The sequence below is a fragment of the Rattus norvegicus genome, chromosome 18 (genome assembly GCF_036323735.1).
Source record: "Rattus norvegicus strain BN/NHsdMcwi chromosome 18, GRCr8, whole genome shotgun sequence".
NCBI lineage: Eukaryota > Metazoa > Chordata > Mammalia > Rodentia > Muridae > Rattus > Rattus norvegicus.
This window is the reverse complement of record NC_086036.1, coordinates 70597581-70625042: the sequence shown is the minus strand read 5'-3', so window position 1 is coordinate 70625042 and position 27462 is coordinate 70597581. Positions and strand designations below refer to the sequence as shown.

The 27462-nt window shown below is 45.6% G+C and overlaps 2 protein-coding genes, 2 long non-coding RNA genes and 2 other non-coding genes across 22 annotated transcripts in view; 4 read left to right on the top strand and 2 right to left on the bottom strand.

Moving 5' to 3' along the window:
• Acaa2 (acetyl-CoA acyltransferase 2) overlaps positions 1 to 4733 on the bottom strand; it is a 28108-nt gene extending 23375 nt beyond the window's left edge. Inside the window, exon 1 of the mRNA NM_130433.2 lies at positions 4557 to 4733. Within this exon, the coding sequence (NP_569117.2) occupies positions 4557 to 4572 (16 nt within the window). The 5' untranslated portion in view covers positions 4573 to 4733. The remainder of the gene's footprint in view (positions 1 to 4556) is intronic.
• Positions 4734 to 5003: 270 nt separating this feature from the next.
• LOC120098116 (uncharacterized) lies at positions 5004 to 5735 on the top strand. Its single transcript, XR_005496109.2, has 2 exons — positions 5004 to 5217; positions 5632 to 5735. It is a non-coding gene; the product is annotated as an uncharacterized LOC120098116 (long non-coding RNA).
• Scarna17 (small Cajal body-specific RNA 17) lies at positions 5102 to 5242 on the top strand. Its single transcript, XR_005496556.1, has one exon. It is a non-coding gene; the product is annotated as a small Cajal body-specific RNA 17 (non-coding RNA).
• On the top strand, positions 5316 to 5394 carry Scarna18 (small Cajal body-specific RNA 18). The gene has a single exon (XR_010059946.1). It is a non-coding gene; the product is annotated as a small Cajal body-specific RNA 18 (non-coding RNA).
• A 5389-nt stretch (positions 5736 to 11124) lies between the features above and the next one.
• Positions 11125 to 27462, bottom strand: part of Myo5b (myosin Vb) — a 300202-nt gene continuing 283864 nt past the window's right edge. For all 17 annotated transcript variants that reach the window (XM_063277100.1, NM_017083.2, XM_063277099.1 and 14 more), the window contains 7 exons: positions 26740 to 26891; positions 24795 to 24884; positions 22335 to 22485; positions 20811 to 21096; positions 19745 to 19919; positions 18276 to 18356; positions 11125 to 11647 (listed from right to left, as the gene is read on the bottom strand). In XM_063277100.1, coding sequence (XP_063133170.1) covers positions 11495 to 11647; positions 18276 to 18356; positions 19745 to 19919; positions 20811 to 21096; positions 22335 to 22485; positions 24795 to 24884; positions 26740 to 26891 — 1088 coding nt within the window. In that variant the 3' untranslated portion in view covers positions 11125 to 11494. The remainder of the gene's footprint in view (positions 11648 to 18275; positions 18357 to 19744; positions 19920 to 20810; positions 21097 to 22334; positions 22486 to 24794; positions 24885 to 26739; positions 26892 to 27462) is intronic.
• LOC134482961 (uncharacterized) lies at positions 23486 to 25359 on the top strand. The gene is made up of 2 exons (XR_010059738.1): positions 23486 to 23685; positions 25018 to 25359. It is a non-coding gene; the product is annotated as an uncharacterized LOC134482961 (long non-coding RNA).

The window sequence follows — 27462 nt, the reverse complement described above, 5'->3', positions numbered from 1 at the left end:
TATCATTATCTTTTACTGTGCAACAAAATGGGCAGGTGTGGTTACCAGTTACACACAAAATCCACCTGCAGTTGGCTAATCTAAGAAACTGTCTAGACTTTCCAATTATTTCCCCAGGTAAACAGAAAGCATCTTTGCTGGGGTCAAGGTTATAGCTCAGTGGTAGAGTGCTAGCCTAACATGTGTGAGGCCCTGTGTTCAATCCTCAGTACAAATAAGTTAATAAACTGCAATTTCTGCAATACTTCACTGGGTGTTGACTCCTCTTGCTTTGTTCATAGTTTGCATTTCCTCTAGCTATAAAGACTACAGGATAATTGTGTAGAGCCTGGAGTCAGGGAGGACTGGAGAGAAGCTGTCTGGACAAGGTAGAACCACTGACCAGGAACTCACAGCAGCTCAGAGTGCCTTCCATAAGAACAGGCCAGGCAACATTCTAGCCTGAAGGAGGGAGGGGCTCAGGAGCTGCATCCCCTGAGGACCTACTGGCAGCTGATGGTTTCTGCAGGACAGAAGAGTCCATTTTCTTTCAGGGTGTGTGTATTAGCTACTCTTCTGATGTTATGATAAAATACCATGACTGAGGCAACTTCTGGAAGAGTCTGGTTTGGTTTAAGGGTCTAGGAGGATAAGAGGACATTTGTAGTGGAGCCTCATGGCAGGAAGCACATAGACTGACTGCTATAGAGACAGGGCTGTGAGCCAGTGTTTCTCAACCTGTGGGTCATGACCCCTTTAGGGTTACATAACAGATCTCCTGCATATCAGATATTTATATTACAAGTCATAAACCTGGCAAAATTGCAAGTATTAAGTAACAACGAAATAATTTCAAGTTGGGAGTTGCCACAACGTGAGGAACTGTATTAAAGGTTTGCAATATTGGGAAGGTTGAGATCCTCTGCTGTAATCCCTCAAAGCCTTCAGCAAGGTTACACCTCCCACGATCTCCCTGCCTGAAGGCCAAGAGTGCAGCTATGTGACCCTATGGGGGACTGAATCATTCAGATCATCATAGTGCGGTTGTTGGTCAGTAGACCACACTTCAGGCCCTACACTTATCAGTATACTGGCAGCACAAATTCGATTCAATAATTATTAAAAAGGTAAAAGGAAAAAAAAGAGGACATGAAATTGGGAGTGGGAAGGGGGTGTGTGAATGTGGGAAGAGCTTGAGGGAAGATCAAATTATCCAAATTGTAAGAAACTCTTAATAAAAATATTTTTTAAAAGCTGGGCAAAAGATCTGAACAATGAGTTAATCACAGAAAACACACAGCTGGTGAACAAGTGTATGCCAAGACACTCAGCTCCAGGGTCTAATGCAAATTAAAACAATGAATTATAACTGCACAAGGCTCCCATAGCTAAACTCCAAATATTGACACAACCAAATCCCGGGAGGCTGAATAGCAACAGGAAGTCGTTTGTTGCCAGTGGAAGACTAGATGAAACACTTTGAGAGACAGTTTAGCAATTTCACACAAAAACGTATCTTAACCACCTGCTTTAGCGATTGCGAGCTTTGTATTTCCCCCAAGTGATCTGAAAGACACACACACACATTTATTTGTAGTTGTCAAAAAACACCAACAACTGAAATGCCCTTCAATATGTGGTAAAGGGTCATATACGCAATGGAATTTTAATTGGCAATAAAAGAAGGAATCTTTTGTACTGACTGCTAAGTGAAAAGCAGTCAGTCTGAAAACGCCACACACTGAATGATCTTACCACACAGTGTCTGGAAAAGGCAAAGCCACAGAGGCAGTGAAGAGATGAGCATTTGGCAAAGGGCTCAGAGCTAAGGGTGAAGAGATGAGACATGGGGTTTTTAGAGCAAACAGCGCTTGTCAGAACTCAAAGCCCTGTGTTGACCAAGTCTGGACACTGGTGTAAATCAGTGGACTTTGGTAAAGAACAACACGTCAATATTAGCCAATCAATCTTAACAACAGCACCACACTAAGCCAGGCAAGGTGGTACAGGCCTTTAATGCCAGCACTCGGGAGGCAGAGACAGGTGAATCTGTCTCGAGACCAAACCAACCAACGAAACAAACAAAAACCAAAAGCAACAACCCCCGCTCCCAAATGTACCACACACACAAAAAAGTGTAATTTTCTTTTTAATAATTGCTAAGTCCAATTTGTACTGCCCATAAATATGCTTGTAGGGGTAGGGCCATGTCCTAAGGTGTGGTCAACCTAGAAACAGCCGCACTGTGATGCTCTGAATGGTCAAAGTCCCCACTGGTTCACATATCTGAACACTTGGAGTCAGGTCGGGGAGATTGTGGGAGGAGTAGCCTTGCTGGAGGGAGTACATCACTGGGAAGCAGGCTTATAGCAGTGCTTCTCAGCCTTCCCATGGCTGGGACCCTTTAATGACATTAACAATTAGGTGAGTCGTCATATGGCAATGTCCTGTGGTGAATTCTCTTCACTCTTGTAAAACCCAAACTGTTAAAAAAGAAAAAAAAGGCTTAATGATAAAAGTGAGTGGGGAAAACATGAGTAGAATCTTCAGGATACATAGCAATTATGGTGCACACGAGGGGGCAGTGCCCCCAGAAGCCAGACTGGGAATTGGATCTCGTGCTACAGGCAGTTATGAACCAGCTGTGATCAGGGCGCTGGGGCCTAAACTCAGGTTCTCTGCAAGAGCAGTACACGCTCTTAACCACTGAGCCAACTTTCCAGCCCTACAACAAGGAATTTTTAAACATCCAGAAAAAAACAAAAACAAAAAAAAAAAAACAAAAAAAACAAAAAAAACGGCCTCTTAGGTACACGAAAGATGGAATGATTGCAGATGGCCTTTGAAGAAACAGTGGAGGGAGGCTAATTCCATGTTTCTTTAGAAGTTCTTTTCATTTGCCACAACCCAAAAGAATTTTCACGATTGTGAAGTATTAGTAAGGAAATAAGTGATATCAATAAAAAAAGAATTGTGGGAAAATTAAAAACAGATCCACAAACTTCCCATTCACCTATATAACTCACTCCTTACCTGATGATCTCAGACTAGAAAGGTCCAGTCTAAGTACGTTCAACTAACTTTTAGAAGAACATGGGGTGTGCGGATGCAAGGAAGATACCTTACAGGTTCTTTCATAAATCATTTCAAAAATCATTTTAACAGCATGCAAATACGTAGATATTTAAGGGTCTAAAAAACTTTACTAGCAAATTAAAATAAAAAATCTTCTGCGAATTCAGATGTTAAAAACTTCTTTCAAAAAAAAAAAAGCAACAAACAAAAAAAACCTTAAGGTAGGAAAGAAACACTGATCCAAAGAACAGGGAGTCCAATTTTCTGAGATCTTGGCAGGGTTGTGCTGTGGACCAGACTGCACAGCAGACACCTCCGTGGGAGGAAAACATGAACATCGACCCTATGGACTTTCAGGAGAACTTTGCTACATAATTACTCGTTCTTGGAAGCAACTACCAACAATGAGGAAAACTGCTAGTCATCCATTTGTTTTCCAGATTAAGTCTAGCACCCCCTTGTGGCTTGTCTGAGGGGTCCTGAACCTTCCTAACCAGTATTTGGTATTTCCCTTTACTTGATAGATATCAAAACCTTACCTAAAACGAATGCTCCTCAATGCTCTAAACCTGTTCTTCCCCAGTTTCCCCCCCAAAGAGGTACCATCCACTGTAAAGAAGTTTCACAAGACAGAACTTCTTGTCATTTGACATTTCTTTTACATTTACCCACCACAGTCGGTCTGTCTACACCTTACTGTCCAACTCGCATCTAAAGTCAAGGTTCTGACCCATGGTCCATTATTTTAAAGGCAGCGGCAGGGCCGAAAGGAAATCAAGACAGAGTAGAGAACAGGTAGTGCCCCCTGGGTTTAAAATACTTTTGTCTTCCCCTGAGTTTATGAGAAGTCCTGCACAGCATCCACGAGGTCTTTGCACGATCAAAATGGTTCTTAGAGAAATCGCCTGTCTCTGAGCCTTGGTTTATGTTCTTTTAACTTCATGGTCAACCGACACTCGTGTCTTCTAGCTAAAATGCCATTTCCTGGTGATGCACTGAGAGTCTGCACTTGCTCAAAAGTAAAGGAATGGAAGAGAAAAAGGAGCGAGGCAGTTTCAAACAGACTACTACCAATTATTTTGAGGGCTCAGGGAACCCCAGTGTTAATTCCCTGGAGCCTCTTGGGGAATATTTTCTTCCCCGCACACGCTCTCGCGTGGCTGAGACCAAGCTTCTGGTTTCCGTGTGCATCTGCTTTGCCCCGACCACCTCGGGTTTCTGATACCGCCTTGGCTTCCCGCAGAGTTGAGTAAGAATTCACCACCGCGACAGTGACCTCCAAGGTCAGGAGCAAAGCCAACTCTGGTCTTCAGTCACTTCGTTGGAAACTGCACAGAAACTGCTGGCGACCGTGCTTTCCGCGGTGTTTCTCCTTAATGCAAACAATGTCCACCCCCCACCACAGCCCTGGGAGAGGAATGACCTGCGCCGACACCCCTGCCTGTTCGTAGAGCCCAGAAGCCGAAGCACGGCCAGGGGTGCAACAAGGGCGCGAGGCTCACCTCGTAGCAGCGCCATGACGAAGCTCAGTTATTCCACGGGTCTCTCACAGCTTCACTCGGCCACCAGCCCTAGCCCAGCCTTAATAGTGTGGGCGGCGCCCCGAGAGGCCGCGCCCCTGCCCTTTCCCCTACTTTTCCATCCCTGCCCCCCCCCCCGCGCCGCCGGGGCCAAGGTTACCCCCACTCTGTGCCACATGGGCCCCCGCGCCCCTCCTCTGGGAATTTGGGGATGACCTCGACCGCACACCCCATCTGTCCTATCCCAGGCTTCTAGAAGCTCCGCCCGCCCGCTCTCTCCAGGGCAGGAAAAGCGCCAAGAACCTACTAACATCAGCCCCACCCTATATCCCCGACTTAGCCCGGGGGAAGAGGGCGGGGCCGACTGGCGGAGGGCGGGGCCTGTGGGTAGGGGGCAGTGCTATGTGATTGGCTGCCCTTGCGCCTGCGCAGCCCTTGGGTGGAGGCTTGTACTTGGCCTAAGGGGTGCAGCGGCGGGTAGCTGGGGCGTCTAGAGAAGGGAGGGGGATGTATGGTAGAGCAGGGAGCGCCTGGGTCCCCGAGGCAGCCCCTAGTGAGCCCGAGGTATTTTCCTTATATGATCAGGCCTCTCCTAGCCGGCGCTGCTGGTCTGGAGCCTGAGAGGATTATGAAAACGTGGCAGGTGATGGGGGTCAGGGGACCTGGAGCGGGGAGCTGAGGGGTGAGGGGCCGAGGGGGAGGGGACAGGTTTAGGGGTACCCACGCCTCCGGCTGTGAGCCCTGCCGATGATGACATGACCACTGCGCAATCTGAGTTCTGGGAACCAGGTGATGGATTGTGCTGCGAACACTGAGGCCAGGCGAGCTGGAGGCGGCCTAAGCAGAGAGAGGGTGCTGGGGATAAGAGCTCAGGGCCCCGGGGTGGCCAGTGGCCTAGGCTGAGCGTGGGAACAGGGCGTGGGTGGTGCTATTGCTTTCTACTAACTCGTCAATCACTGCCTATTCTTAATCTATCTTTGTGTGTGTTTCGTTAGCTTCCTTGGAGTGGGGACTGCCTTTTTAATCTTTTCTCTCCTGTTTTGTTTCTCCGTAACAGGGTTACCTGCTGTTCTGAAACTCCTGTAGACTAGGCTAAGAATTATGTGATTCGCCTAAATACTGGGATTAAAGGGGATTAAAGGCGTGCTTCACCACACCTGGGTTCAACCTACCCTTTTTTTTTTTTTTTTTTGCGAAAAACGTCAGACAAGTGAAAAGGTTCGTATGGGGGAACATACTGTTTGCTGTTTCACATCTACTCATTAAAACTTTATTTAAAAAATCTCATGTTTTTCTTCACCCCGTGAACACGTCATCACACTCGTCTCTTTACAGGTCCCTTAGAGAGGAATTTTCATGCAGTCCTGTGCAAAGCTCAAGCTGTAGGAATGGATGTCTCTGCTCTTGCATTGGGTTCCTCTGTTTCATTTGCCCTCCAAGTCACTACGAGGAGGGACTTCCATGTTTGCTCTTAGCTGTAATTATGTGAATGGTCCTGATAAAATCGGGGTGAAAGGTAACACACTCAAAGGGGCATGTGTAAGAATAGCAGCAGTTTCAGTCTCAGAAAAGGAACTGAGGCGTTTCCTTAACCAAATGACCAAACTTAAGAGTCACCAGTCAGGAAGCCATGGACTCCCTGGTGCACGGAGAACACAACTCTCTTATGTAGGACTCCTCCCCTAAATGCCCTGAATCTAATCACGTCAAGACAAGCCCAACATTAACTGACATGTAGGAGACTGGCTTTGGGAGGTTTTCGTTTTGTTTGTAGTTAGGCACAGAAATATTTATGGGTGAAGATTCAGTGTCTGCAACTAAAGTCATGCAGGACAAAAATGGATAGAGACAGTAGCAAGAAGGAAAACAGCGGGGTTGGGGATTTAGCTCAGTGGTAGAGTGCTTGCCTAGCAAGCACAAGGCCCTGGGTTCGGTCCCCAGCTCTGAAAAAAAAAGAAAAAAAAAAAAAAAAAGAAGGAAAACAGCAACAATGTTACTGAAGAATGGAAAAGTGTGTTATGGTCTGTTCTGTTTATTTGTTCTGGAGATTGACATTCACACACACACACAGTATCCTTCAACTAAGCTACAAAATTACTTAAAGTAGACTCTAAAGTAGTTATGTAGTTTTTAGGTAGGTTCACCTTGTAATACTACGCCTTTCAAAATATAACTTAGGGGGGCTAGACTTGGAATTTCTGAGCTAGTCTTTTTGTTCTGTTCTTGACTGGGCTAGCCTCCAGTGTTTTCAGAAAGGCCGTGTTATCTCTTTCTGTAGTTAATATTGGAAGGGAAGATGTGTTAATATAGAACTGGAAATTGGTCAAGTGTAAATCTAAATTCTACTGTCTAAGAGTTTATCAGAGTCTCAGAATGGTCCAGCTCCTCTGTCCTTTCTCCTACACGTTCTGAGCCACTTTTCCATGGTTAACCGCCCTCCCTCCCCTTCTATAATATTCAACATTGCTAGAAATTACAGTACTGACAACTGAGGAGAGCAGGTGACATCACAGGAGCTGCAATAGTTTTAGGACAAGTGTATGATGCTGAGAATGTGGCCCATGCCTATAGTCATAGCACTTGAGAGAGGTTGAAGAAGATGGTGAGTTCACGTCAGCATGGACTAGATAAGAAGACCCTGTGTCAGTGCAAGTGGGAGACTGTGTACATGCGATCCGGTGAGCACTTCAGTTATAAAGCAAATAGTAGCTTAGTTTTTACTTACAACAAATATACACTCTCCAGGAAGCTCGGGTTGCTAGACAAGGATAAAGAAATAAACTATAGGGGCTGGAGAGATGGCTCAGTGGTTAAGAGAACTGACTGCTCTTCCAAAGGTCCTGAGTTCAAATCCCAGTAACCACATGGTGGCTCACAACCATCTGTAATAAGATCGGATGCCCTCTTCCGGTGTGTCTGAAGACAGCTACTAAATATATATATATATATATATATATATATATATATATATATATATATATATATATTATAAATCTTTAAAAAAAATAGCTGAAGAGATGACTCAGTCGTTAAGGGTACTGACTGCTTTTCCAGAGCTCCTAAGTTCATTTCCCAGCAACCACATGGTGGCTCAGAACCAACTATAATGGGATCTGAAGCCCTCTTCTGGTGTGTCTGAAGACAGCTGCAGTGTACAGTGTACTCACATAAAACAAATGAACCTTTAATAAAATAAACTTAAAATACTTTTATTCAAGCCATTTTAAATTTCTCTCAGATTTGGCACACCACTTTATTCAAAAGTACTTCCACACATTTTATCCACAGTGGAATAATTATAGTAACCGTTACAAGCAGTTTTCTATAACACAGCTGTAGTTTACAGACTTGTCTAAAATGAAGAAAACAGTTTTTAGTGGCATTTCTTCTGTAGTGTTAGATTTACCCCTGAATATTTTGTGAACTTCCTCAGAGAGGCAAGCCTCCATCTAAATGCCAGTTGATTGCAAAATGCTATATCTAAATCTGGATTCTTTAATGGTATGACTTCCGGCAGTAGTCTGATTTCATTGGTTGATTTCCAGTGTTAGAATGTTTTTTATTAATAGTGAAAATGTAGATACATGTACCATGGCTTACGTGTGGAAGTCAAAAGACCATCCATTGTGGGCTCTGGGGAGTGAACCCAGGTTGACAGGCTTTGTGCGGTAAGTGCTTCTTACCCCATGAGCCATCTTGCTGTCCCAAGTCTTATTTTAGAAAAACAATTTTAACAGTCATTAAGAAAAAAAAAAAAAAAACCAAACCAATCTTGTCGTTGGCCTTGAAGTCTAATTTTCTATACTCTGTAATTCTAATTTCGTGATGTGTAAAAAAGGAAATCTTGGTTATTTGACTCACACAGCAAGTTAACTTTAGAAATCGACTGCAAATATTTTGAGGAGAAACGAATGCCACTGCTGTGATGGAATAATAGGTTTGGTCCCCCATAGACTGTGTGTGAATGCTTGGCCCACAGGGAGTGGCACTACTAGTAGGTGTGGCCTTGTTGGAGGAAGTGTGTCACGTGGAGGTGGGCTTAAGCTGGGCCTAGTGTGACAGTCTCCTGCTGCCTGCAGGTGAAGATGTAGAACTCTCAGCTCTTTGTCCAACACTGTGTCTGCCTACACACTGCCATGATGATAATGGACTAACCCTGAGACTGTCAGGCAGTGCCAATGAAAGTTTTCCTTTATGAGCGTTGCCGTGGTCACGGTGTCTTCATAGATCTGAAACCCTCAGACAGCTGCCAAGCTGTCACATTTAGCAGCCACTTACTCGGTGGTTAGAATTTAGTTTATGCAATAGAAGTGGATTTCAATTTGTTGCCATAAACTTCAATGCATTCATAGTTAAAAAGCCTTAACATTTTGTCCTAAGAAAAGTCAGGGGAGCAGCACCTGTGACATGTTCCATGGAAGGGGGAAAAGCCTATCCTTGGGTCTGACCTGTCAGGGGACTATAGGAACCACCCCTAACTGCAGCTGGGGTGGTCCAGCACAAAGGGCTGCTTTAATGACAACTAATTTTTGTGGAAACACACCCATTACTATAGGGACGTGTTTAGTGCCTATATGGTAATCCTTAAAGCACAAATGTTAGATTTATGAATATGTGATTAGTCTTTAAGGTGCTTGTTTGCATGAGATAAGTCAGAGCTCCTCAGGATGCTACACCAGACATGTTCTTCCCACAACAACTTCTTTTGGGAAATATGTGGTAAGTCAGTTGTTGAAACTGCTAAAGGCACATGTTAGGACTGTAATTACTCAGAAGCGAAAACACTTAGTGAAGAGTTCAGACTTGTTTAAAATTAGCTTTAGAAGAGGAAGGGAACTCATTGCTATAGGGGGTGGGGGCGGGGGCGAGGAGAGGCTCAAGGGTAGAGTGCCCTTATGCCTGAGGACCCAGGTTCAATCCCCAGCGGTAGGGGAAAAACACAGAATGTACACAGAACAAGAATGCTAAAAAAGATTAGCATTTCTCAAAAGGGCCATTTCAGCCTCCGAGGATGAAGGGAAGTAGTCAGGAGGTGACAATCGCCAGCCACCGTACTTCTGAAGAACAGTGGCCAGGGTACTCCTATCCTCTGGAAGAGACTGGAGTTGTGACTTCATGTGAGTTACCCACTTCCTCCATTTGTCTAATCACTAAGCTTTTATCTAGAGTCGTACTCCACCTTGCGGGGTGGTGTGGGGATGATGACTTCAGACTATATGCAAGGTCAGACTATATTTGGGAAGTCATTTCCTAAAAATGCTTAGCAAGATGGCATTTTGGGTATTCTCAAGGGTTAAGGAGTCTTTACGTGAGTCCATTTTGAACACTAAAGTGCATGCTAAGACAAATTATATTCATAAGCAACTTTTAAAAGATAGCCACAGATCAAGCTGTTTTAAACTGGGTTTCCAAACAGTTTGTGTTTGGGGGTTGAAAGTCAGATACAGATGTCGGGGCTATAACTGAGAGCAGTGGGAGGGGCTCTTCTTGGAGACGAACACCCAAGAGCAGCTGGGCTGCTTACTGTGGACCCAGAAGGGACGATGCAGGCGACAGTGCATTTGTTGCTGGATTAGTCTCATGCCAGGCACTGGTTTTTGTTCTGGCCGCAGCAGTCAAGGAAGACTGGGGACACAGACTTGTCATAGCATAGGATTATAGGGCTTGGGGTGCGCTGTATTCCCAAGAACCTTCCTAACTGGGTGACACTCGGGGAAGTCTTCTAAAGTATGGTGGAATCTCAGTGTAATGACGAAGCTCATGTATAGTTTGCAAACCACCTGTAACCGTCGTAAGGACAGCATTCCTTTAATAAATACGGATTATGGAAATGGGTAGAAAGACTGTATAGGTTTGTCTAACCAAATCTTTGTTCTCCAGTCCAAAATAAAATTCTGAGGGGCAAACACATAAGCTTGTTACATTATTACTAAATATTTCTTTAAATCTTTTAGTTCCTAGTAGAGTATTTACATTGACTTTAAATTTTGGAAACAATGTTGAAAACTTGAGAAGGTTCTTCAGAGGTTCTTCAGACAATTGGGTTCTTGAGTCTGTTTCCCTTATGGTCTGGGGGCCTGGAGTCAGGGGCACACTGCTTTGGTTTTATACCGGCCAATAAAAGCTATCCATCCTCATCTGCCCTTCTCATACGAATTGTTGCCGAAGCTTCCTGGTCTCAGAGCATTGACTAGCAGCAGAGACTGTATTTTTCCATCTTTCTCACCCTGCACCTGACAGCTGTATGTTTAGTGTAGCTCTCCCACAAACCTGAGACTATCGCAAGAGCTCGAGCCTACCAAGGGCTGGGTCATCTAATTTACTTAGAAACGACATTCAACATGCTTGGTCAGGAGGTCAGTCACACCAGTGCCCTTCACTCCCCAGGCACCAGTGAATACTAATTCACTGGAGAATTCTCCTGAGGCACAGGCCCATACTTTTTGTTCTCAAAACATCTTACCCCAAGATCATTCACACCTTTGGTTTATCAATATATGTCGTTCTTATGGTTATTAGTATCATTTTCTTGAAAGACCCACGAAGGCAATTTATGTCATGTGTTTTTAATATAATCTTAGTTTGAACATTCTTAAGTTATATACACAGCTCAAAGCTAGGCACTTCCACTCTGTAGAACTGGCATCTTTGTATGGTGACTGGAGCTACACAGCGGCCGTCCGTTCTGACGTGTCTTGGTTTAACCTGAAAGTGCCACTGCAACAATCGTCCTCACTTCAGGTGTTTTCTGAGCAGTCTGTACAAAAGCTAACGACCAGAGTGCACCCCGCTGTTTAGTTCAGTGCTCCCCACAGGTCTCTAACATGGTTTGATCTACGCTGGGCATATTTAACAGACCTAGCACTCCTTCAGCCGACAGCACGCACTTCCTTCTCGCTTGCCTTGGAAACAACGCATCCTCAGACTTCATTGAGGAACTCCAGATTGAGACAGGCCGGGATGTGGATTGAGTCCATGGTCAGAGCAGATGGATTAAATGGAAACAGAACAGGAAACATGTGTTTGGAGTCCAGCAGTAGCTGCTGGGGGTCACTCCTCTCTTGTAGCTGAGCCTGTGGAGGGAGAGTGTAAGTATTTAGAACTACCTAAAAAGAGCCAGTTTCAGTAACTTCACAGACGTGAGGGGGGCATAGGGCGTGGAAGGATTTCTAAGACGACATGGGAGGGGTGTGGTAGTCAGGAGAATGTGCCCTCCCTGTGCCGCTGAGGCATGTCATGGAGACAAGCCCTGATTTAGTTTGTTGGAGCCAATCAAGCACCTTCTCCACTGTAGCAAGGTTTTAATGCTTCCATCCAAGGGAGAGGGTGAAACTTCATCTAAGGTGCAAATCCCAAGGGTAATGGACCCGATTCTAGAGCAGTGGTTCTCAACCTTCCTAATGCTGCAACCTTTTAATACAGCTCCTCGTGTTGTGGTGACCCTCCTCCCCCAACCATAAAATTATTCTCATTGCTACTTCACAACTGTAATGTTGCTACTGTTATGAATCATAATATAAACGTCTATATTTTCTGATGGTCTTGGCAACTCCTGTGAAAGGGTTCGTCAGCCTCCCCCAAAGGGGTCGTGACCCACAGACTGAGAACTGCGGGTCTACAGGCAGACTCCCTGCTCTGGGCTTTCCTAAGTCTGAATTTTGTCATGTTCAGAATGGAACATCATAGATAGTGCTGAGGAGGCAGGCAGTGTAGGATCAGCCCCTCCACAGAAAAGGTTCCTGAGTTTGAAAGAGTGATGTGCGGCTGCAAAGGGAGACGCCTACAATTGTGGAATAGCTAGGTAGTGCCAGGGAAAGCAGTGAGGTGTGACCTCTGAACATCTGATCCACGTGGATAATTGTTCTGGACAAGGTTTCTCTCAGGGTCCAGTGATTTGTCTTAGTGCCATTAATCAGAATATTTAGAAGGGCAAATCCTCTTCCCCTCCCCCTCTCTTTGAAGCCAGATGTTTTAAGAAAAATACAATAACCAAAACGAAATTCACTGTTCTACAGCAAAACTGGGCGGGTAGAAGGGAGACCGGTGAGCTACAAGATGAATTAGAATTATCTTCCTTAGAAGCTAGCTAGAGTTGATGTGATCAAGTCTAAGAAGGAGTAGAGCCAGGTTTGGTACTGCACTCCCTGTAAGGTCAGCACTGGGGAAGCAGAGGCAGCGGGATCAGGGTTCAACTTCATTCTCAGCTACATAGCAAGTTTGAGGTCAACCTGGGCTGTGTAAGGCCCTGACTAAAAACAGAGCTTGAGAGACCAGGAAACAAAGTATCAACATGCATACAATAGAAGTCCCCAAAGGAGAGGAGGGAAGGGGCCGAAAGTCATTTAAATAAAACTAGGCCACCCCAAACCCAATGGGCAGTGTATATGAGTACATCCAAGCTCATTAATATTTTAGCAGGATAAACTTGCATACTGAGATGTGCAAACTGTCAAAACCCAAAGATGGGGAGTCTTAAAAGGCACCGCAGAGAATTTTATTCATTACAGAGTATCTTAAAATGAGGGTAGGGGTTGATGTTCACCAGAAGCCATGTTAGGAATCAACAAGGTGACTGACACACCACTAAGGGGAAAAACGAACAAGTAAAAAAATGAAATGAAAACATCTGGCAAAATTTCCTTCAAGGACAAAGGAATATTTATACCATTTCTGGAGACAAAGTCATTTTGAGAAAAGCTTCAATTCCTCGGGAACAATGATAGACAGAAGCACAGTTAGAAACAGAGCCTACAGGGCTGGAGAGATGGCTCAGTGGTTAAGAGCACTGACTGTTCTTCCAGAGGGCCTGAGTTCAAATCCCAGCAACCACATGGTGGCTCACAACCATCTGTAATAAGATCTCATGCCCTCTTCTGGTGTGTCTGAAGACAGCTACAGTGTACTCCCGTATACATAAAATAAATAAATAAATCTTAAAAAAAGAAAGAAAGCAAGAAAGAAAAAGAAACAGAGCCTACAGCTCTCTTGTGCCCAAATTGGCAGAACTGAAGGGAGGAGTGGCTCTCTATCCCTCAGCGGGACAGCGGGACACTTCAGCCTCCCACTGATGATGTAGTCCTGTAAGGTGAGATCAGTGAACAGACCGAAGGACCCTTTGGCACGGAAGTTAGATGGCTGGGGGGCATGCCCTTGAAGAGGTACAGGGACCCTGGACCCTGCTGTCTCTTGCCTCAAGGCTGTTGTGTAGTAAACAGGTGTTCTCCACCTACTGTGCCTGCCATGGTTAAGTACTGTGGAGCTAAAGACCTAAGAGCAAGTTAGTCACCATGGACTAAAATATCTGGACAAAAATGAACCTTTTCTCTTGCAAGTTGATTACCTCAGGTACTGTGACACCGTGATAGCTAAATTGCATAATACAGTTTCCCCCTTGGGAGAGAGTCCTTGCCTTATAACTCAGTCCACTGAGTTCTGAGGGCACCTGGCAGGTAGGCACTGTATTTGTCACTGGTATTATCTTTGCAACATCCTGCCTTGTTCTTCCTACCTGGGAATTAACCATTAAACTGTTGAACCATGAACTCCAGGCAGGAGCTGGACTGCAGGAGTGTGGCCAAGAGGAAGATCCATAAATTCGTAACAGGAAAATACAGATTATGCCATGTCAGCTTGAGACGCCAAAAATGCATTTTTTTTCTCCTCTTTGCAACAAGACACTATTGTTTCAATGTTACCCAACTTTAGAGTGGGAAGACCGAGGGCTTATTTGCTCAGTACCTACAGCAGCTGGCTCCCACGACTGTGGCTCTCCGGGTACCTTTACTATTCCACTTAAGGCTTGAAACAGGCTGAGACCTGCGAGTGCCAGCATCCCTTTACCACGAGGTAGAAGGTGAGCCACTGAGTACAGGGCAGGAAAGAAATGAGTCCCAAGGACTCTGGAGTCTCAGATCGATCTCATTTTGTTCAGTCACCAAGTCAATGACAGAAAGTGCTGCTTAAGCCTCAAACTGCTCATATACTGGCATCTGAAGAGCAGGGCCACTAATTCAAAGTAATACGGAGAGTTTGACAGAATGGTTGGGTACCATAGAGAGAGAAGCTTGGAGGGCAGGTAAGGCTTTTTAATGGAGGAAGGAGCAGCAAGTTTCACAAGTCCAGCGTACCTGTGGTGACTCTGGTGGTACCTGGCATGGTCTCTTCCTGATGGCTGCATTTGGCCCTGCTGCACTGTTTCTTACAGAACAGCCTCCCAGCCATGAGAGAGGAAGGCTTCCTCAGAAAAGCCTCCTGGAGTATTCGGTTCCTGAATCGTGGGCTCTCCTGTTTAAAAGCCCTGAAGAATGTCCACTTAATTTTTGACAAAGGAGGCAAAATATACTCTCAGGGGGTGAGGGGAAGATAGCCCACTTAACAAATGGTGCTAAGAAAACTGGATTTCTTATTTGCAGAAAGTGAAATGAGATTCGTAGCTTTCTCCTTGTATAGAATCTTAAAATGGATCACCAGACTTACAACCCTGAAACTTTTAGAGGAAAACACAAGATATTGGCATAGGCAAAGCCTGTTCCCTGGAACACCAGCAGCCCGGGAGCCAGGCCCGGCAGGTGGACTACGTGAAAATCACTCCTTCTGTATAGCAGAGGAAGAATGAGCCGCACTAACAGACGGGCAGGGGAACTTTCTCAGCTACACTCAGGCGGGGAGCAAACAGCCAAGTTACAAACAACTGCAGGGGATTAAAAACCAAGGGGTAAAGCTGCCAACGGTAAATGGGCCATGAACTGAATACGTAGCTTTCACCAAAACTAGCCAATAGCCATTTAAAGACGTTTAATGCCCATCATTGCCAGCGTCATGCAAATTAAAACTGCTTCGACATACTATCTTATCCCAGTTAGAATGGCCATCATCAAGAACTGGGAGAAAGTGAATGTGGAAGAGAATGAGGAGAGAAGGGGACCTTTACACACTGTTGGTACAAATCAATACACACACTATGGAGATCAGTTTGGAGATTTCTTAAAAACATTAAAAACAGAACTGCTATATGACTCAGCTGTTTCGTACCCAGAGAATCTCCATTCCCTACTACAGAGATATTTACACCCATTTCCATTGTTTGTCTATTCATGATAGCAAAGAATCGGACCCTTTTGTGCACAAACAGATAAATGGGTAATGAAAATTTGGTAATATATCTAATTGACATAATGGAATATTACTCAACACTAAGAAAATGAAGCGTAAAAGATTCGGGAAAATGGATGGACTTCGAATTCTATATTACACGAGGTCACACAGTCTCAGAAAGAAATAAAAGAAACATGTTCCTTCTCATGAGAATCTAGCCAATAATATATTCACATGTACAAACAAAGGCAGCTGTGCGCACAGTATAACACGACGAGAAGAGAAGAAAGGGGTGAGGAGCGACCGAGCACAGGTAGCGGACACAGGCAATGAAAGAGGATGGAGAGCTAACTTTAATCTAATTCTGTCATGGGTCTTTTGTCTGGGGTGGTAGATGAGTGTGTAAGATATATCCAATACTGAGAGTGTAAATTCTGAAGTGAAGATTCACAGCTTCTGTTCTGAATGCAAATTCAACTATTCGTGAGCTCACTAAGTTTTTTAGACTTTGGGTCTGGTTTATTTATCTGCACATTTTTTAAAGTAACAAAGGTCATGAGCGGGCTGGAGAGACGGCTCGGTGGTTAAGAGCACTGACTGTTCTTCCAGAGGGCCTGAGTTCAATTCCCAGCAACCACATGGTGGCTCACAACCATCTGTAATGAGATCCAATGCCCTCTTCTGGTGCGTCTGAAGACAGCTACAGTGTACTCACATACATAAAATAAATAAATCAATTTTTGAAAAAAGTCATGAAATAAAAAAATTAAAAAAACAAAAAACCAAAAACCTTGAGGGACTTGAGGAAATTGTAGAAGATTTAGGGCTGAACATGAAAATGGGGCTGATTAAGGAGGCTGAAGGACAGAGGTTTCAGCTGGGGCTCAAGGCACACACAGTTGATAGTACGTGGTGTCACAGAGAACCCCTGTGAACCCTGGGGTGGTCTGACAGCTCTCAAGCTTACATTACACACGTTCTAATATTCGAGTGTTTTAATGGCTATATGAAAACCACATGTATTTATGAGTTACTGTGTGATGCTTCAGTTATCCAGCTGTGCGTGTTTAAACAGTGTACTGTATCCCAGTATGTAGGCAGTGAGTGGTATGTGTAACAGGGAGCTTTGACTGCTGGCTACCAGATCAGGTGTGGGTGTGGGTGGGAGTTGGGTGAGGGGCTGACTGCTCACCAGTACCTCTGAGCACTGCATAGGAAAAAATAAGCCATGGCTGGGAAAAATAAGTTTTGGGAGGGTTGCCATATATTCTGACAATATTTAACCCTTACCCTCAACGATGTCTCTTCTATGTCTCTCACCCATTAGGCCCACAGTTGGCTCCGCATGTTATTCAACTTAGGACTGAACTCCCTTCTTGCAAATGGTGCTGTTGCCAGTTTATAGCAAGTTATGGTTCTCTCTCCCACGTGGCTCAGGTTCAAATCCAAGAATGACTTCTTGAACTCGTACTTTTACTTGAGTTGTTTTTCAGCCCTCCGCAAAAATCAGCAGTGGGTCGGGGCATCTCACAGCTTCTCTTCTGTCTCCCAATTCCTTCTGGGCATCTAGGAGCTCTAGGAGCTGGCTCTGTGCTCCTGTGCTCCTTGTAACCTATGCTCCCACTCAACACCCTCCCCCTCCCCACTTCAGTGAATCTGTTGTGTGGGTGAGCTGGCCTGCCCTGAGGGCCGTATGCCTAGCATACCCTGGCGTTTCCCGCTGCCCTTGAGACAGCAGCCACCTTTAGTCTGACTTGGCATCTGTCTCGTGACCTCTGTCATCTTTACACAAATACCAGGCTAGAGTTCATTTATTGTTTTCCCTGGGCCTTTTCACAGCCAGGCACTCTCTATAAATCTCTAGAGCTCTTAAATCTTGGAATAAAAATCCTCACCCTTGCAAAGGAGAACAGCATTCCCTACCAAAGCTCTTGGTTTCTAGGGGGTCCTTGAATAGTTCTGATAAATTCCCATTTCCCCACAGTCTCCTCTTCTGGTCACCTTCCTCCCCCTCCTATCCTTGGCTCACGATGGCTAATACAATGTGTCTGTCCAGTGTATCCCCTACATGTAACTGTAGAAGTGACTTCTGCTTTGTGAGTCACTACTGGGCCAGTTCCTGTCAGCTACTGTCACATGAGAAGGCCTCTACTGGACCCAAACCTGGTTGGGCTCAGCTTGAGGAAGCTCATGTTGAAGTTTAAACTCACGTCTCAGGATGGATCTAAATAGATATCTGCTTGACATGTTTCTTCCTGCCTATCCCCAGGAGCAATACTGTAATTACCAGAGAGAGAGAGATTTAAGAGTTCAGATTGCCATCTAAGAGAACATTTCTTAGTTTCACATGGGTGGAACTAATATTAAGCTCCCTCGTTAATTCCACCTGGTGCCATGATTTAGCAAGACGTTCCTGATAAATGAAGCCCATGAGTCTAAAAGCTGAGAGGCAAGGATAAGGCCATCCATCAGTGTGTGTGCAGTCAGTGTTACTATGATCTCTAAGGTTCCTATGTGTGTGCAGTCAGTGTTACTGTGGACTCTAAGGTTCCCATACATTTAAGCAGGAAGCCTATGACTTTATAAAATTAACACCCGATGACTCACCTGGATTGTTCGTATAAAGGACACTGTCACCCGTTCTTCAAATTCATTCAAGGGAGTGTAGAGGTTTAAAATTTTGACAATCTGTTGGAATGAAAGCAGTGTTCAGTACAGAACTTGACAAACTGAAGACTTTTAAGACTCTGACAGTGGTGTCACAAAGTGTTTAACTCTCTGGACAAACCCCTCGAGGTGCTTGGTCAGGATCAAGTGCCATTTTTGGTGCGTTTCCAACCATGACCCTGTGAGACTTGAGCTCCTATATGACACTCATGTCCTTGATGCCCACCCCTCCTCTATGCTTGGTGGCTTATACACGAGTTCAGAAAGCTCCCAGACTCTTTTTTGTCAGTAACTTAAACTTCTTCAGGAGAGAGCCAGGGATCTGGTATGAGAGAGGGCTTACTTAACCACCCTGTTTCAACCTCTTCCTTAAGTCAATTCATTTACAAGTGAGATTTCTCTTCTTAACCAGACACAGTCTTGTGTGCCCATCAACTGTTTTGGTGGGCGTACCCTACTGCGTGCACAGCCAGGTGCAGGCAATACGTAAGCTCACAGAAGAGAGACAGTTACTGGGGGAGGGGAGCTGGGAAACTAAGAATGTGCAGGCTTTCAGAAGCCAGCAGGGGAGAGAAACATGAGCCTTCACATTACCGAGTTTGGTTGGTTGCAAAGGTATTCGTTGGGAAGAATATTCATTTGACTGGGAGATTCTAGTTTCCATCTTGCAGTGTCTGTGGCCCATTTCTAGGAAGCCGTGACCAAAGGCAAGATCTAGGACTTTTATCTCTTTGTAGACTATAGTCATATGTCTACAACCAAATTATAGTGTATAAATATAATTTTGGGGAGAGGAATTTAAAATATTTAAGTACCTTTAGATTGCTAAGGCTTCATTTAAAAATGATATAAGCGGAATCTTAAAATATGGCCATATAAAAATTACAGGTGTAAAGAAAATGTATAAAGAAAGCAAACGGCTTCATGTTGTCAGATTCAGGGGAAAAATTCTAGGTAAGAAACTATCTGGAATTGTTTTTTTTAAAATTATGACAGGAGGGCTCCCATCGCAAGACAGCTCATTGGGTGAGGACTGCTTTAGCCATGCCTGGTTATCTGAAGTCAATCCCCAGAGTCCAAATGGTGGAAGAGAGAACCGTCTCCTCCCAGTCAACCTCTGACCTACCTACCTAACACACACACACACACACACACCATAGCGCATGTGAACATGCACACGTAATTATCAAAAAAGTTATCAAGGTTTGTGGGTCTTGTAACTTAGCACAAAAGAACGATCAGAAAGTTACGGGGAACTGGCATTGGGTTTTACAACCAAAGCGATCTCTGGTTCATCTTACTGGCTGCAAACCTGAAAAAACTGTGTCAACGGGGCTGGAAGCACACCCTTAGAAGATTCCTAGTGAGAATAGACCAGAAAGGCCAGAGCTGGCCTTGAACTGCTGTACCTGCTGGGTGCTGAGGGAGGTACACAGAGAGCAGATGGCCTCAGCATCCTCCTGGGTCTTCTTCTTCAGCTGAAGGAGTTGGGCTGCCTGGATCAAGGGCTCCATGGTCTGAACCGCTCCACTCTGCTGAAGGTTTTTTCCCCGAAGCCACTCTTCGAGTTGACTTATGTTGTACCTTAGCCAAGGCAAAAAGGAAGCTGTGTTAAGCCTTAATTCACGGGGTGAAGATGGGTGGTGGGAAGGGGCGTCTCCTGTGCTGTGCTGGTGATGTGTAATTAGTGTCATCTGCCCTCACTTCAAGAGGGCCTGAATTTGGTGCCAAGACCCATATGCAAACACTCAGACAGACACACAGACTGCAAACAAACCACAAAACCACAAATGGGTGAGGTAGCACACAGGTGTAATCTTGGTGCTGGGCTGAGGAGGTAGAGAGAGTTTTTTTTTTGCTGGCCAGCCAGCCCAGACAACTTTGGTTAGTTCTAGGCCAGTGAGAGCTTGTGTTTTGTTTACTTGTTTTTTGCTAAAGGTGGATGTTTGAGATGTCCTCCACATGTTCATGCACACATGTATGCACCGCTACTCCTACATGCACACACATGTTAAAAAAAAACTCGTCAAAGTGCCTAGCATTCAGTAACCATACGCTGAGTAAAGAATGAATAGTTGAATGCATGCTTAAAATTAAGCAATGAAGGAATTACCTAAGGTGTCTATCTAGATTAATAGGGAGGGAAGCATTAAATATATTGAATTATAATTTGTATTTAATTTCCAACCGTTCATACTTCCCTTGACAGCCTTGTTAACTCCTGATCCATTCTCCTTTCTCGCTGACCTGGCCATGTTGCATTTGTCTTAATTAAAGGGTATCTGACTGCGTTTGAATGTCACTGCTGAGTGAACTCCACCAATTAATAAGACGGTGAAGGATTTATGGCATACCAATTATGGGAAGGGCTACTAGTTAGACGTGGATTTCACCCTGGAGGCAGCTGCCTTGGGTTCGGACCCCAGCCTACGTTGGGGCTCGGTCTCCGTGTGCTGGCGTGAGTACCTCTCTCACCTGAGTTGCATGCCGGTGCTCCAGGAGCAGGCATCTTTCCGCAGGAGTAGGTTGTTAAGAGTCACCGCATTGATCATGTAGAAAAGCTGTTTGAACACCTGCAGGATAATCTCAGGGTCCAGGCCCTGGTCACACAGGACTGTATGAAAGAAATTCATCTGGCGGATGATGGCCTCCAGGCAATACGAATTTTCTCCGTCCACCATGCTGGACGAGCGCTTCCGGTAGCCAGTTGGCCTCACCCCTGACAGCCCCTGGATACTCTCATTTTCCAGCATGGCAGAAACTGAAAGGAAGGCACAGTTAGAAGCCTGTATGCTCCTATCAAAACTCTGCCATAAGGTCACTCAGGTCAATGAAACCATTCAGATATGCACAGGGTCGACATATTCAGGGACTCAATATATTTGGCAAAGAACTTTGAATCTGATGGACTTCCATGTTGAATAAAGTAACTATGGAACATAATGTTACTTAAACTCATTGGTGATTGGAGAAAGACAATGGATAATATACTAGCTGGACTCTGTACTACCTCTGCCAAGTATCAAAGTTTAAGGACTGAGCTAACTCTGGTAGGGTCTAACCCAGGCACCAACTGTGTGACTATTAGGTTAGTTGCTTCAACATCTTTATTCAATAGCCTTTAACTGTGCACCAGGTAGTGCTTTATGGACAGGACCTCTTCCATTCAGCCTGCAGCCCGATGAGGTGCTACCCACTTTACCAATGAGCGAACTGAAGCACAAAGAGGTTGTATAATTTGGGTACAAGAACGCAGTTAGGAAGAGACGGCACCAGGATTGGAACCCAGGTCTTGCTTGGGGTCTGGTGCAACCAACCACCATTATTCCGAGTTTTGAAACACATCCAGCCTGATCTATTAGTTCTTCTTCTATGTGGGAAGGACCTTAGGAGAAAACTAGATAGGAGGGGAAGATTTGATATGAAATTTATCCCAAGAATATCCCAAACCTTCTGGGATTCACTCAGCCTGTTTGCGCTGTGAGGACCTAGAGATGCCATTACACAGGTCCAGGTTTAACTTCTTTCCCTGCCTTCATGGTGCACTGAGTGGCAAATATGTGTCCGTCTACCGTCTACCGTTACAATGTAGCTGTTCTTTCCATTCTGATTTCACCCTCAACACTCAAGTGCACTCCTTGCTGTGTACAAAGCAGGTAAACAGGATCGCCCTGTGCTCCCTGCAGCTTGGTTCACAAGCACCCCACAGGCAAGAAGACACTGTCTTCACTGTGTTTGCATTCACACCATTACATTGCTTGTGGAAATTACTATAGATAAAACATTAAGGAAAGCTACCTTGCTGCTCTGTTGGCATCCTGTTTTTATAGTATGCTGTTGAAAATTACCCAAGTCTTAAGCACAATGTATACTACACCCTATGCCTTTCCTAGAAGGCTCTGGCTTGGAGGCCATACCTAGTAACGCTTGGTTCCTGAAAGGCAAGCCTGCCACAGCCCTCCTCCTCCAGACCCCAAGATGTGAGCAGCTCCAGCTTACCTATCATAGGCTGTAGCAGGCCCTCAGCAATTTTAATGAGTTGCTGATAGATCTGAATGGAAAGGTCACTTAGCACCTGACGGTATTCAGTGAGGTCAAAGTTCTTGAGACAGTGCTCATTCTGCTTCGCCGTGTTCTGTGTCATGAAACCCTGAAGAGGAAAGGTGTGTGTCAATAAACCTCTGGGGTCTCCTGGACTCCGTATACCTCCTGGACTTGGGCATTTAACAGCATCCTATTGGCAGGGCTTCCCTATGCTCTAGAAACCATGAGGCCTTTGGGATAGCCCTGGATCTTGGACGTAGTGGAAATCTTATGACAGACAAGACGAATTATGTAAACAGAAGGGCCTAAATCATTTGGATCCTCAAAATAAAGTGAGTTCTATATATTCTGTACCCACAGTCAGAAAAAAATTAATGAAGGAGGGATTCACGCTTTCTGGATGTTTATCTGGAATTATCAGTCTTCAGATCGCCCTATAATCTTGGGTTACACAGGAGTATGGCACAGGCCAGGTTCTGTTTGTAGGAGACATCTACAGGCTCTTGTCATTTTTTCAGCTAATGGACAGGCAGAAATGGTAGGGACGGCACTGTCGTCTTAGCCTGCTGTCCTAGGGTGACCATTTAATCTGGAACAAGTACTAACATCACAAGGGACCCTGTGACCGAAGTCTAATTTTGTCTATTTTGTTTTGAGATGCTCTTGCCAGATCACTTAGGCTGTCATCAAACTTGGGATATTCCTACCACGGTCTCCCAACTGCTGGGATTGAAGAAGGTGTGTGCGACTGAGCCTAGCTCCCAGGTCCTTTTCATTCAGGCCAAGAGGGATTAGCAGCACAGTACTGTCGAAGAGGCCACCATCCCTCAACCTGTGGCCCTTATCTCAAATCACGAAGCCATTTTTAATAAGAAAATGGGTGGAAGCAGGAGCGACAACTGCGACTGCTAAGAGGTAGGGGTCCTTCACTCCTTGCTGTTTAGACAACACAGAGTCTGTTTATACTGTGGTTCAAATCTTGTCCCCAAGAACAGAAGCACAAGGAGCAGACCAGGGCCATGGAGCCCTTGGTCTTGCCCTTTCATAACACTGGTGGAATCCATGGTAACAGTGCTTACAACTAATTGTCAGTCTGACAAAAGTCTAGAATCATCTGGCAGACAGGCCTCTGGTGAGAAGACACACCTGAACCCCACCATTTCAATGGCCGGGCCCTGGACTGAATGAGGAGGAGAGAAGGAGCTGAGTACCATGGGCCACATTTATCTCTTGCTCTCTGCTTCTCTGTGTGGATACAACGTGACTAGCTTCCAGTTTCTGCTGCCTTGATTTTTTACAACAGATGGTCAGTAAACAGGATTTGTGGGCCAAGTAAACCCTGTGTCGATTAAGATTCTGTCAGGGCACTTTGTTACAAATGAAACTGAAGCAGGAACCTTAATGAAGTGCCAGAAAGAGCTCCCCCACATACGGGGGCTTGTAGATGACGTTGTGGGTAAGGAACAGAAGGCACCAGGTTTGAAACAAAGGGCATTCATTTCTTCCACCCTTACCATCCCTTTCATAGTGAAAGCGAGTGCCCAAACTCAAGTTCTAATTCTGAAAGGGAATCAGAACCACATTCCAGAAATGACTGACTGAGGTGGGATTAGTTCATTACCCTTGGAGGAGAGTTTTCCTATTTTATATGGCACCAAAGATCGAGTAAAACTTTAAAACATTGTTGCACTGTTTTAAGTTTTGCTACTACTTGACTTTGGGCAGGGTGAGATGTGTGAATGGCTGGGAGAGCAGCACGGAGCAGAGACCTTGTGGGGATGTGAGAGGCAGAAGGCACTGGGGAAACTGGACGGTGTGCTGTATCCCATGAAGCTGAAGGAACCACTTGGCAGCCAGTGAGAGGAATGTGAGTTCTAGATAAAGCTGGACCGAAGAGGTCCAGAGTGGAACACGGAATGGTAGCCTCAGGTCAGTGAGTCAAATCGAGCTGCAAGCATGAAGCTGGGCCTTGACATCAGTTTGTACCATGTGGTTCTGTATGTGGCGGGGGGGGGGGGGACACATCTCTTCTGGTGGCATCTTTATTCTGAAGTGGACAGAGCACAAGAGACAGCAGGATACACTAGACATTTGACCTTTCTCCCAGTCTTCACTGATATGGCTCTAGGACAGCTTTAGAATTATGACGTCACAAGGGTCCCCTAGAGAGTCAAGGGGCTTTCTGGCCCTGTGTAGTTAAACTAATTTCTCTTGATTTTTCAGGGTTCTTGAGCCCAGGGAAGCTCAGAGTCTCCTGTGCCCCACCCAGTCCCGCAAAGGCATCCCCACAAGTGAAGGTGCCAGCAGGTGCCTCACAGACCTTACACCGAACACTGGGGGGGGGGGACCATAGCACCCCAAACTGCAAATGGATAAAACAGGGTCCCAGTTTGGGGTGCTTTGCTCACTCCTCACCTCATCCCCACTGTACTGCTTCAAACAGTGAAGGAGGCGGCAGGTGTTGGATAACCAGAATGACGTCATCTCAAAGTCCTCATTGTGCTTCTGTGAAAAGAAAAGCATACCCTTCTCTGAGTGCCTCCCATTGGCTGACACAAACCCCCAGTGCATTCTCTTTCTGAGTTTCCTATGTTACCCAGCACTGCTGGGCAGCCACTGTATGCCGTCTACTTTCCAGATACAGAGAAGACATCCTTTGCTGAGAGATTTGCTGTTCGTCCACTCTCTGAGATGCTACAGACAAGGCCGTTCCCCAGTCTCTCAATGAGTTATGTATGGCCCTGCACACACGGGAACATCCCGCTGACTCTCATGGATGAAGACCGTGAGGCTGAGTGGTACAAATGAAGCTTAGGTCCATCAGAACCAGGCTCTCGTCTGGTCTGAAACTTGGACTGGCCAATTCTGATTCTGGGCTATACAAGACATGCTGGAGAGCTTAGCAGGGGAGTACGCTGGTGTCCCATTGATGCTCAGTGGCAATAAACCAAGTGACCAAGGTGGCTTAGCAACCCATATACAACTTGATCCATCCAGTTTCTGTGTTACATCCCACTGACTTCTCAGAGCCCATTCTGTAAATTTATCTATCTGGCATTATTTAAATAGCAATTGAGTATGAGACATGATGATAAAACATGGCTGACCACATAAGCCATGGGCCATAACAGGCTAATCTAGCTCAGAGCTATGGAGGCCTCCCTAAGGAAGTGACATTTGTAGTCCTAGGCTGCCTTAGACTCCAGTTGGAGCTTGTAAAAAAAAAAGGTCAAGGCCAGAGACACAAGTTTGAGAGTGATCAACACGTACATGTGTGTGATACACTTCACAGTGATTAGCAAATAACACTGTATTTAGAGCCCGAGTCAGGGAGGGCAGGGCAGCTGCTAAGGGCTTTGTAGCCAGAAACTAAAGACTGGCTCGTTCCCAAATCAGGGGTCACAGGCTGAAGAACCAGAAGTGGCCTGGCTGCAGGGCCCTTGAGGGTAGCTTGCCTTCTGGGAGAGCAGCAGTGTCAGGGAGAATCTGACGTAGGATTGTCACTGTCACTGAGGTCTAATCTCCCTCTAAAGTCTCCCTCCTACCACTTGACTCCAGCTCCTTTGTAAAAATGCCTCATCCCCAAACAGCCTAGCCAGTGATGCAAGCGGCTGCTACTACATTCGATAAGAATGTTGTACCTTAAGGTGGCGTTCGTGGGCTGCTTTACCCCAACTGCTACCAGCAGCCCAGTTCTAGCCCAGTCTGCCTCACCTTGTTGCTTTCTTTGTTTCTTTGTTTCTTTTTTTCTCTTTTAAAGATTCATTCTCTCTCTCTCTCTCTCTCTCTCTCTCTCTCTCTCCCTCTCCCTCTCCCTCTCCCTCTCCCTCTCTCTCTCTCTCTCTCTCAAGATTTATTTTATCTATGTGAATACCCTGTCATTGTCCTCAGACACACCAGAAGAGGGCATCAGATTCCATTACAGATGGTTGTGAGCCACCATGTGGTTGCTGGGAATTGAACTCAGGACCTCTGGAAGAGCAGTTAGTTCTCTTAACCGCTGAGCCATCTCTCCAGCCCCCTCACCTTGGAAACCTATGAATGGCAGCAGCTCTGCTGTGCCACCAACTAGGATCGTGTGCCTCAGACCCTTGGGATGGTGAGAGAGTATGGGGTCCTAAGTTTGGTTCAGAAGTAGCGCACCTCGATAACATCTATCCTAGTGGTCAGTCAGGCTTCCCAGACACACAGGCTCAGCAGGGAGCTGCAGGCCCACATGGAGTTCTGTGCTTCCTGACATTTTCAGACCTCACTCTGCTCGGAGAACTGCTAGGCATCTTGGGTAACCGCTAGAACACAGACACAGAGAGGCAATGGAGGTGCTAGCTTTGCTACCGCTACTGGGGGGCTCCTTGCTTACCTTGAGGACTTTCTTAATGCCATTGATGGTGGAGCTCAGCAACGAGTGCACCTTGAGGTCATCGTTGGTGTAGTCCGCGTGCCTGATGCACATGTAGAGTATGTATGCAGGCAGACAGGGCACGGTGCCCGACAGCATCTGGGGCTTCAGGTCTAACAGAGATAACACGGGAGTTAGGACTATTACAACACTTTGAATGTCAGAATCCTTGTCTCAAAAAGAAGTGCTTGCATTACTCCTCGGTAGCTCATCTAGGGATCCATTCCTCACAGGGTGTGAAGGAGGAACAAGATAAACTGGGGTAGTGGGAAACCCCCATGGGCTCCTGTATCCAACTATTTAGTGTCCGGCTGCTGGTGTTGTTTGGGGGAACCTTCAGAAGGTGGAGCCTTGCTAGAGGAAGTGCATCACTGGGGGTAATCTCTGAGGGTTTATAGCCGTGCCCCACTTCCTGCTTGCTCTCTCTGCTTCCTGTGTGCAGATGAACTGGGATCAGCCAGATTCCTGGTCAGGAACCTGAGGCCATGTCTCCTTGCTTTTATGGGCTCTTGCCCTCTCGACCTATAAGCCAAATGAACTCTGAGTTGCTTTAGGTCACGGTATCTTATCTCAGTAACAGGTAACTGGTGAACACCCTCATTCCACCCATGCACTGGCAGCTGTAGATACTGGTTAAAAAGCAAAAGTGTGGCATGGTCAGGTGCAGTGGGACACACCTTTAAT